The 19,035-nt window shown below is 31.9% G+C and overlaps 1 protein-coding gene across 1 annotated transcript in view; it reads right to left on the bottom strand.

Annotated features, from left to right (window-relative positions):
• Positions 1–10,537: 10,537 nt before the first annotated feature.
• LOC148942305 (serine hydroxymethyltransferase-like) overlaps positions 10,538–19,035 on the bottom strand; it is a 139,699-nt gene continuing 131,201 nt past the window's right edge. Inside the window, exons 8-9 of the mRNA XM_089102899.1 lie at positions 16,213–16,329; positions 10,538–12,016 (exon numbers count right to left, since the gene is read on the bottom strand). Of these exons, the coding sequence (XP_088959025.1) occupies positions 11,850–12,016; positions 16,213–16,329 (284 nt within the window). The 3' untranslated portion in view covers positions 10,538–11,849. The remainder of the gene's footprint in view (positions 12,017–16,212; positions 16,330–19,035) is intronic.

The raw sequence follows: 19,035 nt of genomic DNA on the forward strand, positions 1-19,035 counted from the left end.
TCACATTTTGCACTTTCTCCTGTTTGTACTTTGCTGTTTTCTCCTTCCGCTCACTTTCAGTTTTCTTGCATTTGTTTTTATAACCCTTGGAATCAGGGATGGCGAAAAGTCGGTGTGAAAAAAAATTGATTCATTAATGGTTGACCTTTATTTAATTAAATAAAAAAAACAAGTTTTTTAAACTGAAAGTAAGGAGCGACATTAAAACTTAAAAGGAACAGAAATGAGTCCGTATATGACTGGGGATATCCCCTCCTCAACACCTCATTCTCTTCACTAAAGTTTTTTATTGTTTGAAAAAATAAAGTTATTAGACAAAGTCAAATTTTAGCGTCAAGTATGAGGCATTGTTGAGGGGACAGCCCCTTTCATATACGGAATAATTTCTGTTCGTTTCAAGTTTTAATGTCGCTCCTTACTTTCAGCTATAAAAACTTGTTTTTTTAATTTAATTTCTGATCGTTTTTTAGTTAATGGAATTTTTATTTTGGCTCACCGTCATTGAATAAGTAAACAAAATTTGCATAAAATTTTACTTTTCTTTTGCTAAATGGATGTCTCTAAATTTGGTTATGACGTAATTTACAAATTAACTTACGTAACTAACTTCTATATTCGTATATTTTTCTTCTGGTAAAAAATACAGTTCCAGATTTTTGCAGATATGAGCTTGAAACCTGTGTAATAGAGGTTTTCTGATATGCTGAATCTGACGGTGTAATTTTCATTAAAATTCTTTCACTTGTAGGGGATGTTTTCCCCCTCTTTCAAAAACCAGGTAAATTTTCTTAGGCCCGTAGCCTTTGATGAGTAATACTAAACTTAATAAGATTTATATATTAGAATCAGCATTATAAACCCATTCTTTTGATACATTTATTGACATCAAAATTCCGTTTTTAAAAGTTTCGATCACTATTGAGCCGTATCGCTTGTTTTTTTATTGTTTTTTTTATTACGTATATGTTATTACGTATATGAGGGGGTTCTCCCCGTAGTCAATAACTTGCTCTTTTCGTAAAAAGTTAAAAAAAAATTTAATTAAAAAACCCCAGAATCAAAAAGGTCGTTTAGTTAGAATAGATAGCTCTTTTGAAAGCACTAAAAAAAAACTGTAGCGTAAAGAGCGAGGTATTAACTTGGGGGAGAACCCCCTCATATACGTTATAATTTCTATTCGTTTTAAATTCTAATGTTGCTTCTTCTTTTCAGTTGAAAAAAGCTTGTTTTTTTTTATTTAATTTCTGATGATTTTTTTAATAATGTTTGTAAATCAAGCGCCCCCTTAATAGAAATTTCACCTATTCCAAAGTAACTACCTCCACAAAAAGATTCTCCCAAGAAATCCTCTCCTCCAGCCCCATCGTCCAGAAAAAAAATCCTTCCTGAAAATGTCTGTATACTTCCCAATAACCAATAAATAATGCTGGCAAGTCCGGCGCCCCCTTCATGGCAATTTCCCTTCCCCCATGAAAACTTCCTTCATGGACAGATCCTCCAACATAACCCCCGACCCCCCCCCCCTCACTACCAGAAAAAACCCTCCTGAAAACGTCTGTATACTTCCCAATAACCAATACTATATGTTAACATTGGGTAAAGTTCATAACTTTTAGCCCTCCCCCCGGGGACTTCGGGGGATTAAGTCATCCTCAAAGACATAGTTATCATATTTTTCGACAATGCTGAACAAAATGGCTATCTAAAAAATTTCGATCGGATGACTTTGGGAAAAAAATGAGCGTGGGAGGGGGACTAGTTGCCCTCCATTTTTTTTGTCACTTAAGAAGGGCACTAGAGCTTTTCGTTTTAGCTCCAAGGAGCCCTCCTACGATAACTTAGGACACTGGATTGATACGATTACCCGTGGAAAAAACAACAACAAAAAAACAAATAAACACGCATCTATAATCTTTCTTCTGGCAAAAAAATGCAAAATTCCACATTTTTATAGATAGGAGCTTGAAACCTCTATAGTAGGGTTCTCTGATACGCTGAATATGATGGTGCAATTTTCATTAAGGTTCTATAGCTTTTAGGGGGTCTTTCCCCCTATTTTTGAAAATCTGCCAAATTTTCTCAGGCGCGTAACTTTTGATGGGTAGCACTAAACTTGATGAAAGTTATAAATCAGCATTGAAATCTGATTCTTTTGATGTATCTATTGGTATCAAAAAGCCGTTTTCTAGAGTTTCGGTTACCATTGAGCCGGGTCGCTCCTTACTTACAGTTCGTTACCACGAACTGTCTGATAAAATAAATAAGATTAATAGAATATTGTGTGGAAAAACTCGGTGAATAGACAGAAAGTGTTACAATATTTGGATAGAGAATTACGAAAAAAGAATTTGAATCACACCTAAAAAAAGAGAAATAATAGATTTCTTATTTTAACATTGATAAATCAAAAAAGATTATAAAAGGATATCAGAGCCAAAAAGAAAGAGAGGACAAGAATTTGAGGTATGCTAAAAAAAAGATGATAAATTGTGGATAAAGCGAAAAAGATTACAAAGACGAAGATGATCATGAAGAAAGCAAAACATAAAAAAAACAGATTTTGAGTCTTCTATTTTGACTTTTCATAGATTTGTTATAGCTTAAACAAAATGAATTATTCCACCTAATACATAGATAAAGAACAATAAATAGCATATGGATACAAGGATCAAGAAATAAGAAAAGCGTTAAAAGGGAAAGAAAATTTTAAGTCATTTTGAAAAGAAGCTAAACTAATTGCTTCTTACAGGCCGTAATAAAGGGTGATTAGAACAAATGGGCCCAATGGAACCCTTCGTTTGAAAAGACCCCGCGCTGGCATCAAAATAAACATTTTTTAGAAATTGTGAAATAGCCTACTCTTAAAATTTCTAATAAGCGTTGCTTTTGGAGAGGGATGATTTTTCAGGCTAAAATCAAAAAAAACTATCTGATGTCAACGATGAATTAGGATTAGGATAGATTGATTTGGATAGATTTGGAATAGATTGATTGATTTGGATAGATTGAATTAGGATAGATTGATTGTCGTAGCAATTATATTGATTCAAAATGAAGACTCAAGAAAATCGTATTTTCAATCAGTTTTAGAGGAATTTATAGAAGAAAAACTTAGAAATATGTAAATTGATGTATTCACAAAAGGTGATGTAGATTTCTGCATTTTCAGCAACTTCATAATATATAGAGGACAAAAAGGAATAACCTTATACTGAAAATGAGGCAAAAAAAGGACAAAAGAAGACAATAATGTAAGCTCCATATAAACAAACTGGACCGCGAAATAAGATAAGATAAAGAGAGAGACATGAGGAGAGTAAATGAATAACCTAGACCATCAAAAGCGGCAAGACCAATCCAAGCAGCTAAGGCAGAGGGCATTGAAAAAAATGTTTGAAGCAATGATAAACGAAAGGAAGGAACAAAGAAATAAGATCTTAAAGATGAGTGGTAGCGAGAAATACAACGACTAAAAAACGAAAGTGAAGAAAAAAGTATACGGTTACATGACAAGCGACAATAAGGATCAGAAAGAATTAAAATTAAATAAGGAACCAAGAAATTTGTGATTAGAAGATAAACAACAGCGAGAACAAGAACAACGCGATTACAATCTTTGACGCCAATAAACTGTGACGCAAAACCCAGTAAAAACTTACAAATATGCCGTCAACTAAACTAAGTAAATGTTAATTACAAGTCATTGCACCATTGCATAAAATAAATTTCTTTTGTTGCCTACTTTTCAAGTGGGAAAATAGAGGGCTCACTGTGGAGCCCTCTATTTCCCACTTGAAAAAGTAGGCAACAAAAGTAATTGATTTGGAAGTTGCTGCTTGCTTGGAAGAATTTGATCCATAGGGTTTACTTTTAGCCATTTCTTAATACATCCACCACAAAATGCGTGCTTACAAACTGGAGACTGGAGAGGATCCTGTAGAACATTCAAGCAAATGGGACAATATACTCTTCGTGAATTTCAGTAGAAAATCTAGTTTGGTTCATGTCACTTAACATTAACTTTCCATACTGAGGTGACCTTGTTCTATGAATCTTTTTATATTAGTTGATAACACAATTAAAAACTAAAATAATTTTAAATTTTCAGGCATTTTAGTAGTATCAATTCAAAGTCTAGAATTGTTGCTTTGACACTATATATATTTTTGTACTTCATATAATAATAGTTTTTATCGAAGCCTCTCTTTACAGTAGGAAAACCCATTTTATTCTAAAATTTAATGACGTACAAAGTAAATGACGAGCAATGACGAGTAAATAACGAGCCTCAGAGATTCAAGCAGCTAAGTGGCCCAAAATATGGCACCATACCCTAGAAAAGCCACTGATGATAATACTGCCACTAAAGCTAAGGCTACTAGTATTACTTAATATCTCAGTTATTATGAGCTAACGTACGTTCTTTCTTATAAAACTTTCTACAATACGCTTTTATTGTATTAAATTTTATTTAATATATGCCATGGTTTTTTCTTTACTAGGTATCACTCATCCTTATAACCATGATAGTAGTATAGCCATAAAAGGTTCTGTGAGAGCCCAACCCCTTCGAATCCCAATCCGGAAACTTTTTTTACCTGTAACATAGGGAAATTAACATATGTTTCTTGGTTATGTTTGATGTTTGTTGGTTATGTTATGTTGATGGTTATGTTATGTTGTTTGTTGGTCATGTTACGTTGATATTGTTTTATGGTTATGTGATTTGATGGTTATGCAGTTTGTTGGTTATTTTGTTGGATGGTTGTTGTTATGTTATGTTGATGTTTGTATTGTATGTTATGTACGAGGCAATTATGACACCTTGATGTTCTGATAAAGATCTAAAATTAAAAGTTTTTAGCTGTGCCGAAATCCCGTGAACAGCAGAACAGATCAAATTTTTTAACCGAAAAGATTCTTTCGACTTATTTTACTTTACTACATTCAAATATAAAATTCACAATGCTAATAATGTATCAATCTTTTTGCCAATTACATATCTTTTTACCAGTGAATTATTATTCACCAGTGAATATATATATATAATTTTACCAGTGGAATAAATTACACAATTAATTAATTAATAATTCCAATAAATGAATCAGAAATTTCACTGGTAGAAACTTTTCTCGTGGGGATTTTCTTTCTTTTTCTAAAACTTCCCATCTCTTGTTCATAATAGTTACCCAGTGTAGTCTTAAAACTCATTTAAATTTCGATCGAAAACTTCATTGGTCTTGATATGTGTAATTATTCGATAGTTCTGTTCATAATCTTATTTTATTTAATTGGCAACTGTCTGTAACTCTCAGCCAATCACTAATCTGAAAAAAAAAACACAGGATGTTATAGGACAGGACTCTGAAGCGAATTGTCTCCAATACACAATCATAACCAAAAGTGATTCCTGTTACCTCCAGAGTATACTTTTTTTTTCAATGCATATTCTCCGAGAGTATTTGCGGGTAGCTGCTGCCTAGGTGTAGGTCTACTGGTATAACATTTTAGATTGAAACACAGTTAAAACGCACCGAATAAAATTTAATAAATTCAATTTTTTAAATCAAATTGTACACCAATGAAACTATGTAAAATTATACATAAGTTTTCTTTAAGTATTAAAAAAAGTATTAAGTATTAAAAACTTCGGTTTAAGCTGAATACCTAATATTTGTGAGCCAATATAGTTTAATACATTTGGTTAATTGTTAAGTATATTTTTAGATTTAAATACAATGAAAAAAGCTGAAATGGTTTTAGTATATTTATACAATACTGTTAAGCAATGAAATTATTCCTTATATACACTTTTTCTATAATTTTTTTGGCATAAGAAGTGCTTCTGGGAAAAAACACTCAAACACATCTTATTGACAGCAAAGCTTTTGAAATAGTGCAATAACCCCCTCAATATTCAATTAAGTTTACAATTTAATATCCTTTGCCATTTAATTCTTTTCACAGACCACACTACCTTTCTTTGACGAAGAGAATAAGAGTTTCAAATTGGGATAAGTCTTTTATTAGACAGTGAAAAAACAAAAAGTAAAGTTCTGAAAATTTCGAAGACACAGTCGGTCTCTACAAGGCCGTACCCAGAATTTTCTTTCGGAGGGGGTTTACTAAAAAAAAAATCCCGGGGGGGGGGGGGGGTGTAGACAAAAAAAAACGCATACAAAATTTGTTTATATCCATTTTTGTTACGTTTTTACGAGTCAGACAAACATTTTTTTTGTGGCGGGGGGGGGGGGGTTCAAACCCCCCTCTCCTCTGGGTACGGCCTTGGGTCTCCATCATCAGCAGAAATACTAAAAGTTTATAATTAACATAAACTATATTTATACAGAAAAAAAAATGCAATAACCTCCGGATCACTGAATGTTTCCGGTTCATTGGCTTAAAAAGTTCATTAACTGAGTTCATTCAAGTCTTGAGTTCCTTAATTTATGTTGAATTCTGAATAGGGTTGGCCCAATCTTCCTCTTCCTGAAATTGTAAACAAAATGTTGCTAAATATATAATTCTTATTTAAGTTGGCACAATCCTTTTTCTTCTTCTAATTGTAAACGGAATGTTGCTGAATTTATAGTGGTAAAATTTCAATGGTCTGTCATCCCCATAAATACGACGTTTAATTTTTTTCACAGAACTGTAAAGTTCCGAAATATTCAGAATTTTACTTTTTGTTTTTTCATTTCTAATAAAGGACTTATCCCTATTTGGAACTCTTATTCGTTTCGCCTTAGTTATTGGTGTGATGTTGCAGATAAGACATTTTGACGATCAGGATGCACTATGCCATTTTAACACCCAGGATGCAGTTAATCTTTTTTGATTTAGTTTAGTAACTTTAGTTGTAAAAGTAGAGGTTATAGTAGTATTTGTAGTCGCATTCGCTGTCCTAAAAGTAGTGATCAGAGTCGCAGCCAGTAGCAGTCCCGAGTTATTGCAGCTGCAGTAGAAGCCGAGTTGCATTCACAGTAACCGCAGTTGCAATTGTAAGTTGTCACAGGCGTAAGTACTAGCAGTCCCAAGAAGTCATAGTCAGAGGCAATCTTGTTGACATTAAACATCTTCTTTGGCAACCCGTGAGTGATAAATATTTTATCTAGTAAGCCAGCGCAGCATAGCTGGCTTACCTTGTGCAGTACATGGAAGAGGCTCTTCTTATGGATCTTAGACATATTAAAATTTACAATTTAAACTCATAAGAAACACTCACTTTGAAACTCCAATGAAAGACAACATTGTAAGGTACTTGTTATGAATCCATTAAACACGCGGGGAAGACTGCATCGAAATGTTAAAGATGCTATATGAAAAACAGGTTTTCGCTGCATAGTGAGGTATTGCTCACTCCGAGACAAAGATTCAAACTTTAGTTTTTTGGGGTTGAAGGGGCAAAAAAAGGTACCTAGGTTAGGTTACGTATTTAATATATGCTATTTAGTATATGTTTGCTGGATTCTTAACAAGTACAGATTGTAATTGGTTATTCGTTGCTGTATAATTTCATATGTCTGCTACATAAGTACCTAGAAGAGCCTCTTTTTCCTAAATTTCAATCTAAACTCATTAAAAACATATATGAACAAGGTTATATGAACTCTAATGTCAAACATTAAGTTTGACAACTTAATGATTGATAACATGTTTCACTGGCTTTATTGATGAATATAACCTAGAATAGATCTTAAAAAAAATTGAATTTCCTTTTTCAACTCACCAACAAACCTTTATCTTCGACAGCTGAATAATTGGTAAGTTTTGAGAGACTTCTACTGGCTTCCTGTGTACTTACCTGGAAGAAACCTTTTTTGGATCTTAAAAATCAGGCACAGAATTTTTGCCAGAAGTTTTTCTTTATCCTCTGGTTTTTGTTTCGCAAACAAGGACATCTTGACTTATTGATTGGAAATTACAGTTAGATTGTCAACATAATAAAAACAATAAAATTTCGCTGGATTTCTGGCTAATTGTCTGGCGAATTTCTGGCTAATTGTCAGATTAGAAGCAATAAAGGTAATAAAACTTTAATTCAATAGTCTTACTTACAAACACACACCAATGTAACAAATAATATTGAACTGTAACAAAATTGTAAGCAATAAACTAAACTATGGCTGAGCAAGTTGGCAAATGATCAACACAGGCGGTCATATTGGCAATTATTAGATAACAATTATTATAGATGATTAACCACAACTACTGATTGAATAAGAAAACAACTATGTGCAGCATAATTAACTTTACCCAATTAATTTTATAATTGGATGAGATGGTCAGTCTAGTAGTCAAACTTTATTCACCTACGGCGTGACATTATAATATCACGTGTACATAATGTGACATATATCACGTGCTTTTTAATTGGATATATAATATCGCGTGACATGATAATAAAAATTATAGTTGAGACGAAAAAAAACTTTATAAATCTTGCTGCTCCAAAACACCTTTTAAGAAAGGTTTTAATTTTATAAAAAAAATTTGATTTAAAAAAAAAACTATTTTAATTTCAAAAAAATTTATTCCAAGATAAATACGCCAAGATTCTTCTATCTAGAAAAGAACAAATTGCAATTTATTGATCTTGTTAATTTTAAACATATTTTTGGGAAGAAATTATTCCAAGTAAAACGGAAACTGAGTCTTAATAATTTCGTGATTTGTAATTAATAAAATTGTAATCAATTATTATTCTAATTAAAAATTATTTTTAATTGCAATTAAAAATTTCTTATAATTATAATTAAAAATGCATTGTATGTGAAAATCCTAGTTAAAAAATTAAAAATAACATTTAACTTAAATATATTGTAGCTCTATATCACTTCTTAAGAATGATTTCTAGCTACATATAAACTTATACATTTATTTCATCTTAATTTTCTTTCTTGTATTATAGATTTGTTTGTAGAAATTGATTAATAGATGTTATAAATATAATAGATTATAAATAGATTTAATCAATATGATTATTACTTCCAAAAATATTTAAGCATATTATTTAATTATATAGACAGCAAAAAACCATGACAAAACCATTATCAGCAGCATATCTTCTGATAGCGGTCATAAATGTGACCGTTCACATATGTGATAACGGTCATATATGCGATAACGGTCATATATGTGATAACGGTCATATACCCGATAACAGTCATATATGTGATAACGGTCATATATTCTGATAACGGTGATATATGTGATCAAAATATCCAGAATTTTTGCCATTGTTTTTCACTGTCTAATAAAAAGATTTATCTTATTTGAACTATTTTGTATGTATAATTACTATAAGTTTGTAATTACAATTAGATAAAATATTCAATCATAATAATAATCAATTAAAGTTACATTAATTCTGAGCAAGTAATTACAATTAATACAATAATTGATTGCAGCTATTAATTACAATAGCATCGAACGCGGAACAGGTTTAAGGATCGACTTGATTAACACGGCTTCTGAAAACTGATTCATTCTTTAATTGAAAAAATCGTTTTTGTTCTAATCCTTATATCAGGAAATAGTCTTCCAGACAATATAAAGTTAAAAGAGACAAAATAAAGAGACAAAGAGATAAAGCCTTTGACACAAAACTTCAAAATAACAACATGATCAGAATGGTTTCTGAAAGGCTCGAATAATTATGAGCCCAAAACAAAAAGCAAGCTAAAGAACTCCCAATCTAGCCAAGCTAGATAGATAAATCCCTGCTAAGTAAATACACGGACCCACCTGACATGATAAAATAAGGTGTAATTGGCAAAAGGTCTCAAAGAGACATTTCTTGATACGCCTGTGGTAATAGCAGGGTAAATATATAAAATAATACCATTAGAAAATTATAATGATTCCCTCACCCTTGCATAAAATTGCGAAACCCAAAGAGTATGGGTGAAAACTGGCGTTAGTGTGGAAGAAAAAAGTAACCATTGCCATCTAACGTTTCTGGGTGTTTTTTTTTTTACTGCAAAAAAAGGCAAAACAGGTGTAATTGGCAAGTTTAATGTAGACTTAAGGGTTTAACCTTAGTTTAAGAAAAAATCACAACTCTGATGATAAAAAAGCAAAAACAAGAAACGACAAACACTAGATGGCATTGGTAATTTTTTCGTTGACACTACGGCTAGTTTCTATTCCTATAAGTTATCCATACTCCATGGTGTAGTTTATATTTCAAAAAGATAAGTAAAAGTCATTGATTAGCACTACACATCTAGGCGCTTAAAGGCGTTGAATTTCGTTGTGGACCTAGATTAAGCGTCATCCAACGTCTTCAAGCACAACGTCATTAAAAACCATTTTTAGGTGGAAAAATATTCGGTTCACCCACCTTTCAGATTTGCCTCTTCTTCGAAACTTTCTGTAACGTCATGAAAACATGCTTTTACACTGAGCAGGAGAAAAAGAGCTTTAAACCATCTAAAAATATTTCGTTTGAATGTTTTACTAAGTCCAAATTTAAGTCTATTCATATTCTTTAGTATGAAATTCTTCAAATTCGATATTTTTAGTTTTATTTGGATTCTTTTTTAATTCTGATTTTTTTTTTTTTTTTTTTTTTTTTTTTTTTTTTTTTTAAGAAGAAGAAATCAAGTCATCAAGAATAAATCAAAATCAAATTGGATGATGGAAAACAGGAATGATATGTGTATGAAGCAAACTTAGCATGAATTTAGTATGAATTACTTCTTTTGATTTTTTTTGGTATCTTCATTAAAAATAAAAATCATCCCCCCCCCCCTCTTGATTAATAGTTCTCTTGGAATATATTGGACTATTAATTGGTCTAAATCTATCTAAAAACCATAATTTGCTGATAATTTTTTATCTTTCAAAACTGAGCAATTTTTAGGACAGTAGACCACATTTAGATCAGCGTTGCCATGTTGAACCAAACAAACCTAATTAGCTAAATTTAACAATACTTTTTATTTTTAAAATTCAACCATTAAACCTCCTAACTCCCAAGAACAGTTAAACCTTTAAGGGAAAGTTCAACCTTTTTAGTCTGTTTAGTATTATATATATTTTGACTTTCTGATTTCTTACTCATCTTTATTCTTCCTATTTTGTACAGCGATGACTTCTAAGGATACGGAGATACTTTTACTTTTCTTTACTTTTTCTTTACTTTTCTTTACTTTTAGTTTTCTTTACTTTTCGATACTCAGTTTTACTTTTCAGTAAAACTGAGTATCTTTTTGTTTTCAATTTATCACTGTCAACGGTACTGAAGCATTTTCAAACAAGTTTCAAACAAGGAAGGACAAAGGCTTGAGAAAAAAAATTTGGTTCTTACAAGATACATCAAATTTTCCCAGTCGTTATGTTTTTTTATTCTTCTTTATGTTTTTAGTCTTTTTTGGACTGGGGGGGGGGGGGGAAGGGTTAGCTCCTACCAGTTCATCCATATGGGCCACTTTGGTAACAAATATTAAAAGTTTATTTACCCATCTATCATATATCTGTTTAATAGCAGTATCATTTTGAACTTAGCTAGACTATGTGTTGTTTCAAAACACCGTTTAAAATTCCAAAAATTGAAACAGTGGACTACAGTTACAATGAAAATCAGTATGTTTTCTTCAGGATCACCACAAAATATTCCAGTTTAAAGCACTGCTAGAGTACAATAAAGTAAAAATCTATTTCAGAAGCATCAGCTCACAGGCAATCGTGTTAAAAAAAAAACTTGAAATAATGTACTAATCAAATTGTCATTGGCATTGCAAAGGTCAATGAACAACATGGAACTCGATGGTATCATGAATAATTTGTTGTCTTTAGGTAAATAACTTTCACTTATCCCTTTTTGTACGCAAATTATAATTTGGTTAGAATTCTGGAAGTCCAGGCATTGCGAATGTTATAGCAAAATTTCCGATTTCTTCTTCCAAGTCTCGTACTTTGGCAGCAATTTTTTCATCTTCAATGAGAACGCGTTTAAAATCCACAAGCTTGGGACCAGATATGACTAAAACTTCTTTTGCAATTATTAAAGCTAGAAAATAAAATTAAATCAGCTAGATATTGACAAAAAAAAAAAAGAAAAAAAAAGCAGGGGATAGGAGACATTCAAAATGGTACAAAGAATGCACAGCATCAGACATGCTGAAAAGTGTAATGAAGCTCAGAGGGCGCACCATGATTGTCTATGGTAAGTGCATGGCGTCAATACCTGAAAATACCTCATGACGACAATGACGACAAGGGTTCGACGGCTACAGACGACATTTTTTTTTTATGACGACATTTTTGACGACAAGGGTTCGACGGCTACTGACGACATTTCGTTTCAGTTTAGCAATCATTTAGTGTACTTGTAAGTAGCAAGAAGTAATTTTTTTTTAAACGTTCACACAAACACAAGGATTTGGGAGATTTCCCCGCATCTGAAAAAATACTCTTTAACCCCCTCCCCCCTCACTCAGAAAAAGATAAAATTGTGTTCGCGTGTCTGTTCAAGAAAAATTTGAACTTAAACCGGGGTGAATTTTCAACTACCCTTGTAATCTGTTGCGTCACTTCTGCGAACCTCTGCCTCACTTCTGCGAACCCTTGAGCGTCATGGCGCCAAAGTCCTGACCTTAAAATACCTCATTTTTACATGAAATCACGACTTAGTTTGTTTTTACTTCTAGTCGGCTGAACGAAAACCAGGTCCTCCCTGAGTGGGTTCAGAAGACAAGCGGTTAACAAGCCATCGATACAATTCAAATTACCCTTTTTGTAAATGACATTTTCTTAATAACATGGCTCAAACAACAAAGTTTTTATGATTAGCTAACACACATACGAAAAAATTGTCTTCCATACAGTAAAAACGATTGGTTAGTCTAGAAAAGTATTTTACTGACCCATTTTCATTAGAAAAAAAAGAAGCTCTCGCTGACAAACGGTCAGCGAGAGCTTCTTTTTTTTCTAACCAGTTTTAACCCTCCCCCTACCGCAAAGATCTTCTGATACCATCTTCTCAAAGTCGGGCTTGTTACCTTTGTGCACAAAGGCTGCACCTTTGTGCAGCTCTATAAAAAGGAAGAAAATCCAAGGTTCAAAATATTTGATTTTCAAGGATGGAAAAAGGAATGGGGTGGGTAGCTATCGTAGTTATAAGAGGGATTTAAAGAAAATTCGAATCTTATGAAGGGGAGAGGGTAAAAAGTGAAGATATTGGAATTGAAAAGGCGCATGCTGCAGCAAATTGCAATGATTTCTTGGCACTAAAATGAAAAAAAAACGCAAAGAAGAGAGAAACGAGGATAATACAGGCCAGTGAAAAATGTAGATTAAAATGCAAATATTTCGGTCAAGACCTCGATATAAATTTCCAACCACTCCTGGTCATAAGGAGACATGTTAATAAAACAATTCTTACTTCATAATATGCAAAATTATGATAGTTAACATATTTTCCAGGAAGAGTATCTTTATCCGCACTATTTTCCTTGTTTTTCCAGTTTTTGAATCACATTTTTCAATATTTTGTCTTTTCTGCAAGTCTTGAAATTCGTTAATAAGACAAACACCCAAGAGCTATCTAGCTAATCTAACCTAACCTCACCTATATTTATTAATATTAGTATCTTTTTGGTAGAAGGCAGTGATGGTGTTGAACTTACGAAAACATATAAATGCAGTCAAGTATGTTTATTTTTCCCAATTTTGTTTAAAAAGTGTACAACAGTGAAAATAGTAAGGATAAAGGGGCTCCCCCTGGAAAATATTTGTTAACTAGGATTATCTTGCATATTAAGATGTAATTATCTTGCTGTTTTCTTAAAATGTCTGCTTATGACCAGGACTGGTTGTAAATTTATACCAAGACCTCCGAATGACCGTCCTCAGTGCCGAATAATAAAAAAAAAAAAAAACTGATAAAACTCCAAAGATAATATAAAAAATAAAAATGAAATAATATAAGTGGTGTGCGCTGGTAGCAGGAGTTTGTTATTGCTCAGAGTCAGTCCATAGCTTCGATTCTGCACATTTTTAAACGGTTTCGATTCAGCTTCTTCGATCCACATCGATTCAAATCAAATTCATCGAACCTAAGTCATCAAAGAAAAGTGGAGACACATGTCCAATATGTAATGGTGTAATGTAATTATGAATACGATAAATATATAACAATTCTTTAAGCCTAAAATTACGCATAAAAACAAACCTGAGAAAATTTTTGAAAATTTTGAAGTTTGTCAACAATTTTTATATTGTCTTAAGACTTTTTTTTTAACAAGATTTATTGAAGGAGGAGAGATCCCTCAAGAAAATGAGTAATCTTTTTGAAAACTATTTTGAAAATCTCGATGAAAATTAAAGCATGAATTTCAGCATATCAGATGACCCTATTTTCACTTCCGATGTTAAATATTTCTTTAAAAGATATTCACAGTATTTTAGAATTCCCAGGTTACTGACATTCTACAAATAAAAGCAAAGCAAGCAAACCTAAGAGTAAGAATAAAAAGTAAGATAGAGAGGAAAGAACGTAAATATTAAGAACAAAATAATGTAAGTAAGCCTTCTGAAAGACTATTGCGAAATCTTCCCAATTTGTAATTTCCTGACGCAATTATCAGATAATTCGTACATATTCTTGTAAAAAAAAAGAAAGATCTTTTTTTCGTATTCCAGCAAGAACAAACATAAGAAAAAAAGGTTAACATTTTTTGGATTTCCACAAGTCTCACTGCAGAATTATAAGACAAGTTTTAGAAAGGGAAAATTATTAAAGAAAATCCGAGCACCTCTTTCCAAATACTATTTTTCTATTACTTCTATTTCTTCTTTATATAGAGCAGATCGTGTTTTGTTGATCTGTCACATAATTATGCATACAATACGTACACAATTCTGTAATATTCTATAATATAATATATAATTCTATAATATAATACTATAGAATTAATTCTAAAATTCTATAACTATAATTCTATAATATGATATGCTATTCAATAAAAAAAAACACATTTTTTAAAGTTAGAGTAACTACTACTATTACTATTTCAAAACCGACTTAATTAATTTGTTTATTAATTAATTCAATTTCATTGAATTCAATTAATCAAAATTAATTTAACAAATTCAATACTTTGTTTCTCTACAGATAGTTTCAGCATCGTTTCTTCAGAATTTCCCTTCTTTTGTGTAGTTATTTATGAGACTAACTGATGATTGACTATTTACGCGGTATTCATCAAGACAACGGTAATTGATATTAATGGCTGCTCAAATCTTGATAAGTGATCCATTTAAAGGCACCAGAAAAGTTGAAACAACTAATCCTTGAAGATAATCTATCCTATCTTCAAAAAAAAGGATTAATTTGTTTATCAGTTAATTAAGTTTAGTTGATTAATTTAATTAGTAAAAATAATCAAATTAAATCGCTTTAAAACTTGCCTCTGAACAGGTAATATTAGAAAATCGTATTTTACTATAGATTTGAAAAAGGTAATTGATCCTTTCAAGGTCTTCTCTGGGATATTTCCCTTCTCTGGTGTAGATATTTCTAAAAATAGCTGATGATTGTCGATTTAAGCAGTATTTGAGCGGTTAAGTTTTTTTTAATATTTTTTTTAGGATTAATTCTAGTCACAAAATTGAGTGGTACGGCAGACTCAAACAGATGACTTGAAAAAATATTGGAAAATTTGATATCATGTAATTTATAATTATGGAGTTCCTGTTGCATTTTTAAAGCAGCCCATGCACAAGGCCGGGCCTTAAGGAAATGAATATGCCTTTAAAATGCAAATATGTACATAGTTAAACATGTGTTCTAAGTCATTTGGTTATATGATTATTAACAAAAAACCTTCCAAGAGCCGACCTCCCGTTCCTTCCTAGTCAGAATTTACAACCCTGCCATCTACATTCAGAGCTCAGTGACTTATTGGAACCTCTTTTCAACCTCTATTTTGGTCAATAGTTGCCACTTCGGAAATAAGTAAATACAAGATTTTTTCTCTAGATGTTATTGTCCCCCCCCCCCAAGATTTTTGAAATAACCTGTCTTTTTTGTAAAATTACTTTCTGTTAGTGAAATCTTAAAAAGTTAGTGACTAACAAGATGCCAGTAAGGAGATAAGGAAAAAACTATACATAAAAAAAAGAAAGAATTATAAAGAAGAGAAGAAGAGAAAAAAGAAGAAAAAAAAGAAAAAAAGAAGAGAATTATATGAACAAATTACTAACCCTTATGAATGTAGTTTACAACTTGAACGAAGTCCTCTTCGACGAGCCCTCGGGTTGTTAGTGCAGAAGTTCCAAGGCGAATACCACTTGGGTTCATTGCACTCTTGTCTCCAGGAACTGTAATTAAATAATTATTAAAAATATTTATTTAAATTATTAAGAATTATCTATTATTAAACAATAATGTTTATTATTCATTTATTTATATTAAGTTTAAGAATTAATAATTTGATTGGTTAGTTTAGGCTATGTTTAAAGTCAATTATTAACTATTAATCTAAGTTTGATTTCAAGTTTAAAATTAATTATTTAATTTAGTTTTATTTATAAATTTAATCATTAATTAATTATTAAGTTTTAAAACTTCAATTATTTATTTATATATTCAATTTTTAAATTTATATTGATCTATATTTATTTATATTGTCTATATTATATTTCTTGAAACATCCGCCTTTCCTTGGAAGCCAATTGGGGGTAAAAAAAAAAACACCCTCGTAAAATAATACAGACGTCCACGAAAACAACTAATTCGGTCCCTTTTAATTAGCAATTGTTAATTGATTAAGTTGATTAAATTGTTAACAAATTATTATTTAATTTGTTGATAATCAATTGTTAATTGATTTTAATTGTTAAGAAACAGTTTATTGAGAAGATTTGAGTTTCAAATGGTAGTTACTACTAAATGAGGAACTATTAAAGGAAGCAGATAATTTTCTTTGTTTTATGTAATTTAGGATTAGAAATTAACGGGAAGAACTCTTGACAGGGACCGGATGACCCCCCCCCCTTCTTCCTGACTGTCGTATAATTGTTTATCTTAACAAAAAAGGGCTAAATATACCACTAAACAAAAAAGTATCAAACTCGTTTTGGGAATTTCTTAAGTGTACAAGTTAGAACTCTACTTCACTCTCCGGTGCGTCTCTGGTTGGAGCATAAACTACAATAACTGATATGTTGAATAGGTGGCCTTTGAATCGCACTCTTGCTACTCTATGTGAGATATGTTCCCACTCTAGAAGTTACTTCGCTGATACGGGGCTTAAAATGATGCCCATTCCCCCATACGCAGATCCATCAAGGGACCCGGAGTTGAAAAAGGAGAAAGAAGCGTCATCCTCAGGAGTTCTAATCTCTGAGCCTTCCACAATGCCGTTGATTCGAGTTTCCGAGACACAGATTATGTCTATGTTGTAACGCAACAATTCCTCAGCGATACACGACTGGGTCGTTAGAAATTTCATCGAGCAGACGTTCCAGCACCATAAACTAAGGGGCTGTCTATGTTTCCGAAGTAGTACCTCAGCTTGCCAATTTTTCGGAGAAGGCGTTGATGAAACTTTCAACGCATCGCTTGCCGGGGATGCCGTAGTATGGGTTGGACTCTTTAAATGGACTTGCATTCGGACGTTTCGTGGAAATATATTTAACCATGCAGGTTTCCACTCCCTGATGGCACCCTCTGCGGATACGAGATACAAGAATTTAAGTACCTAGACTCTCTGGTAGACTCAATAGGAAGATGCCCATCAGAAATATAGTCAAGAATTGCTTCAGCAACTGGAGTTTTCACCCAGCTACATCACTCTCTATAAAACCAAAAAAATATTCGTCCGAAGATAAGCATAATGATTTACCAAAACGAGCAGAAATTAACATAAGTTGGGCTCAAAACCCCTATGCCTTCCCAAGGCCAGAACATAATTTGCACTTTACTGAAAAAAGAATAAATGTTTTTACTTTTATAACTTTAATTAATCGAATAATATTAAGATTTTGATTGGTAAATATCAGTAAATGTATATTAAACTGACAATGAACATTCATTTGTATTTTTTTCAGTAAAGTGCAAATTATGTTCTGGCCTTGGGAAGGCATAGGGGTTTTGACCCCAACTTATGTTAATTTCTGCTCGTTTTGGGTTTCACTTATTTATAGATGCTGATTTGTGGTAGTTTCAAACTTGGTAGATTATTTTATTTTATTTTTGCTCATTTTTTGTTTAATGGAGTTCTTTACTTTTCTTTGAAAAACTTATTTTGTGGAAAACGTTTTTTTAATTAATTTATGCTCGTTTTATATTGACATAGTCTTTTCCGAGAAAAAGAAAATAATTCTTTAAATCTTTTCGTTTTTTTTAAGACTTTATAGTTTGGCCTGCTATTTGTATGCTGGAGAAAAATTCCCAACAATTTTTAATAACATACACCCTCTTAAAAATCTGGACACAAATAGTAGTGTTTAATTTAGTTTCATACCTCCTCTAGTTGACCTGAAATGGAAAACATGATATCATTCGCAAAAAAATTTGTTTACTTTCTTTGATAGTTTGGATACAGTTACGCTATTTTGATTTGGTTAAATTTTAAGAGCAGAAGCAGCCCCAAAAGTTTCAACATGATACCCTCGGTCGTTCTTGGGATACTGCCAAGATGCCTTATTGGGAATTAGCATTAACACAGTGCATTTTGATTTAATCTTATGACAATATTTAGTTTTTAAACATAAAGTCAAATGGGAGGGTGGACGTGGGAGGGTTAGTTTCTCTCCAATCACTTTCGACTATTAAAAAGGGCATCAGCCCTTTCTATTTTCAATCGAATGAGCCCTTTTCGAAGTTCCTACGACAACTTCATTGATACAAAGTGCCCTGGTCTAAATAACAACAACAAAAAAAAAAAAAAATAATACATTATATCCACATCAATCTTTACTATAAAAATGTCAAGCCTCCCAATTACTTTTGACTATTAAAAAGGGCACTAGGCCTTTCAAATTGCAATTAAATTAGCCTTTATCGTGTTTCTATGACAACAC

Source organism: Artemia sp. Qi Xiang Cuo, chromosome 17 (assembly GCF_049724085.1).
Source record: "Artemia sp. Qi Xiang Cuo chromosome 17, ASM4972408v1, whole genome shotgun sequence".
Taxonomy (NCBI): Eukaryota; Metazoa; Arthropoda; class Branchiopoda; order Anostraca; family Artemiidae; genus Artemia; species Artemia sp. Qi Xiang Cuo.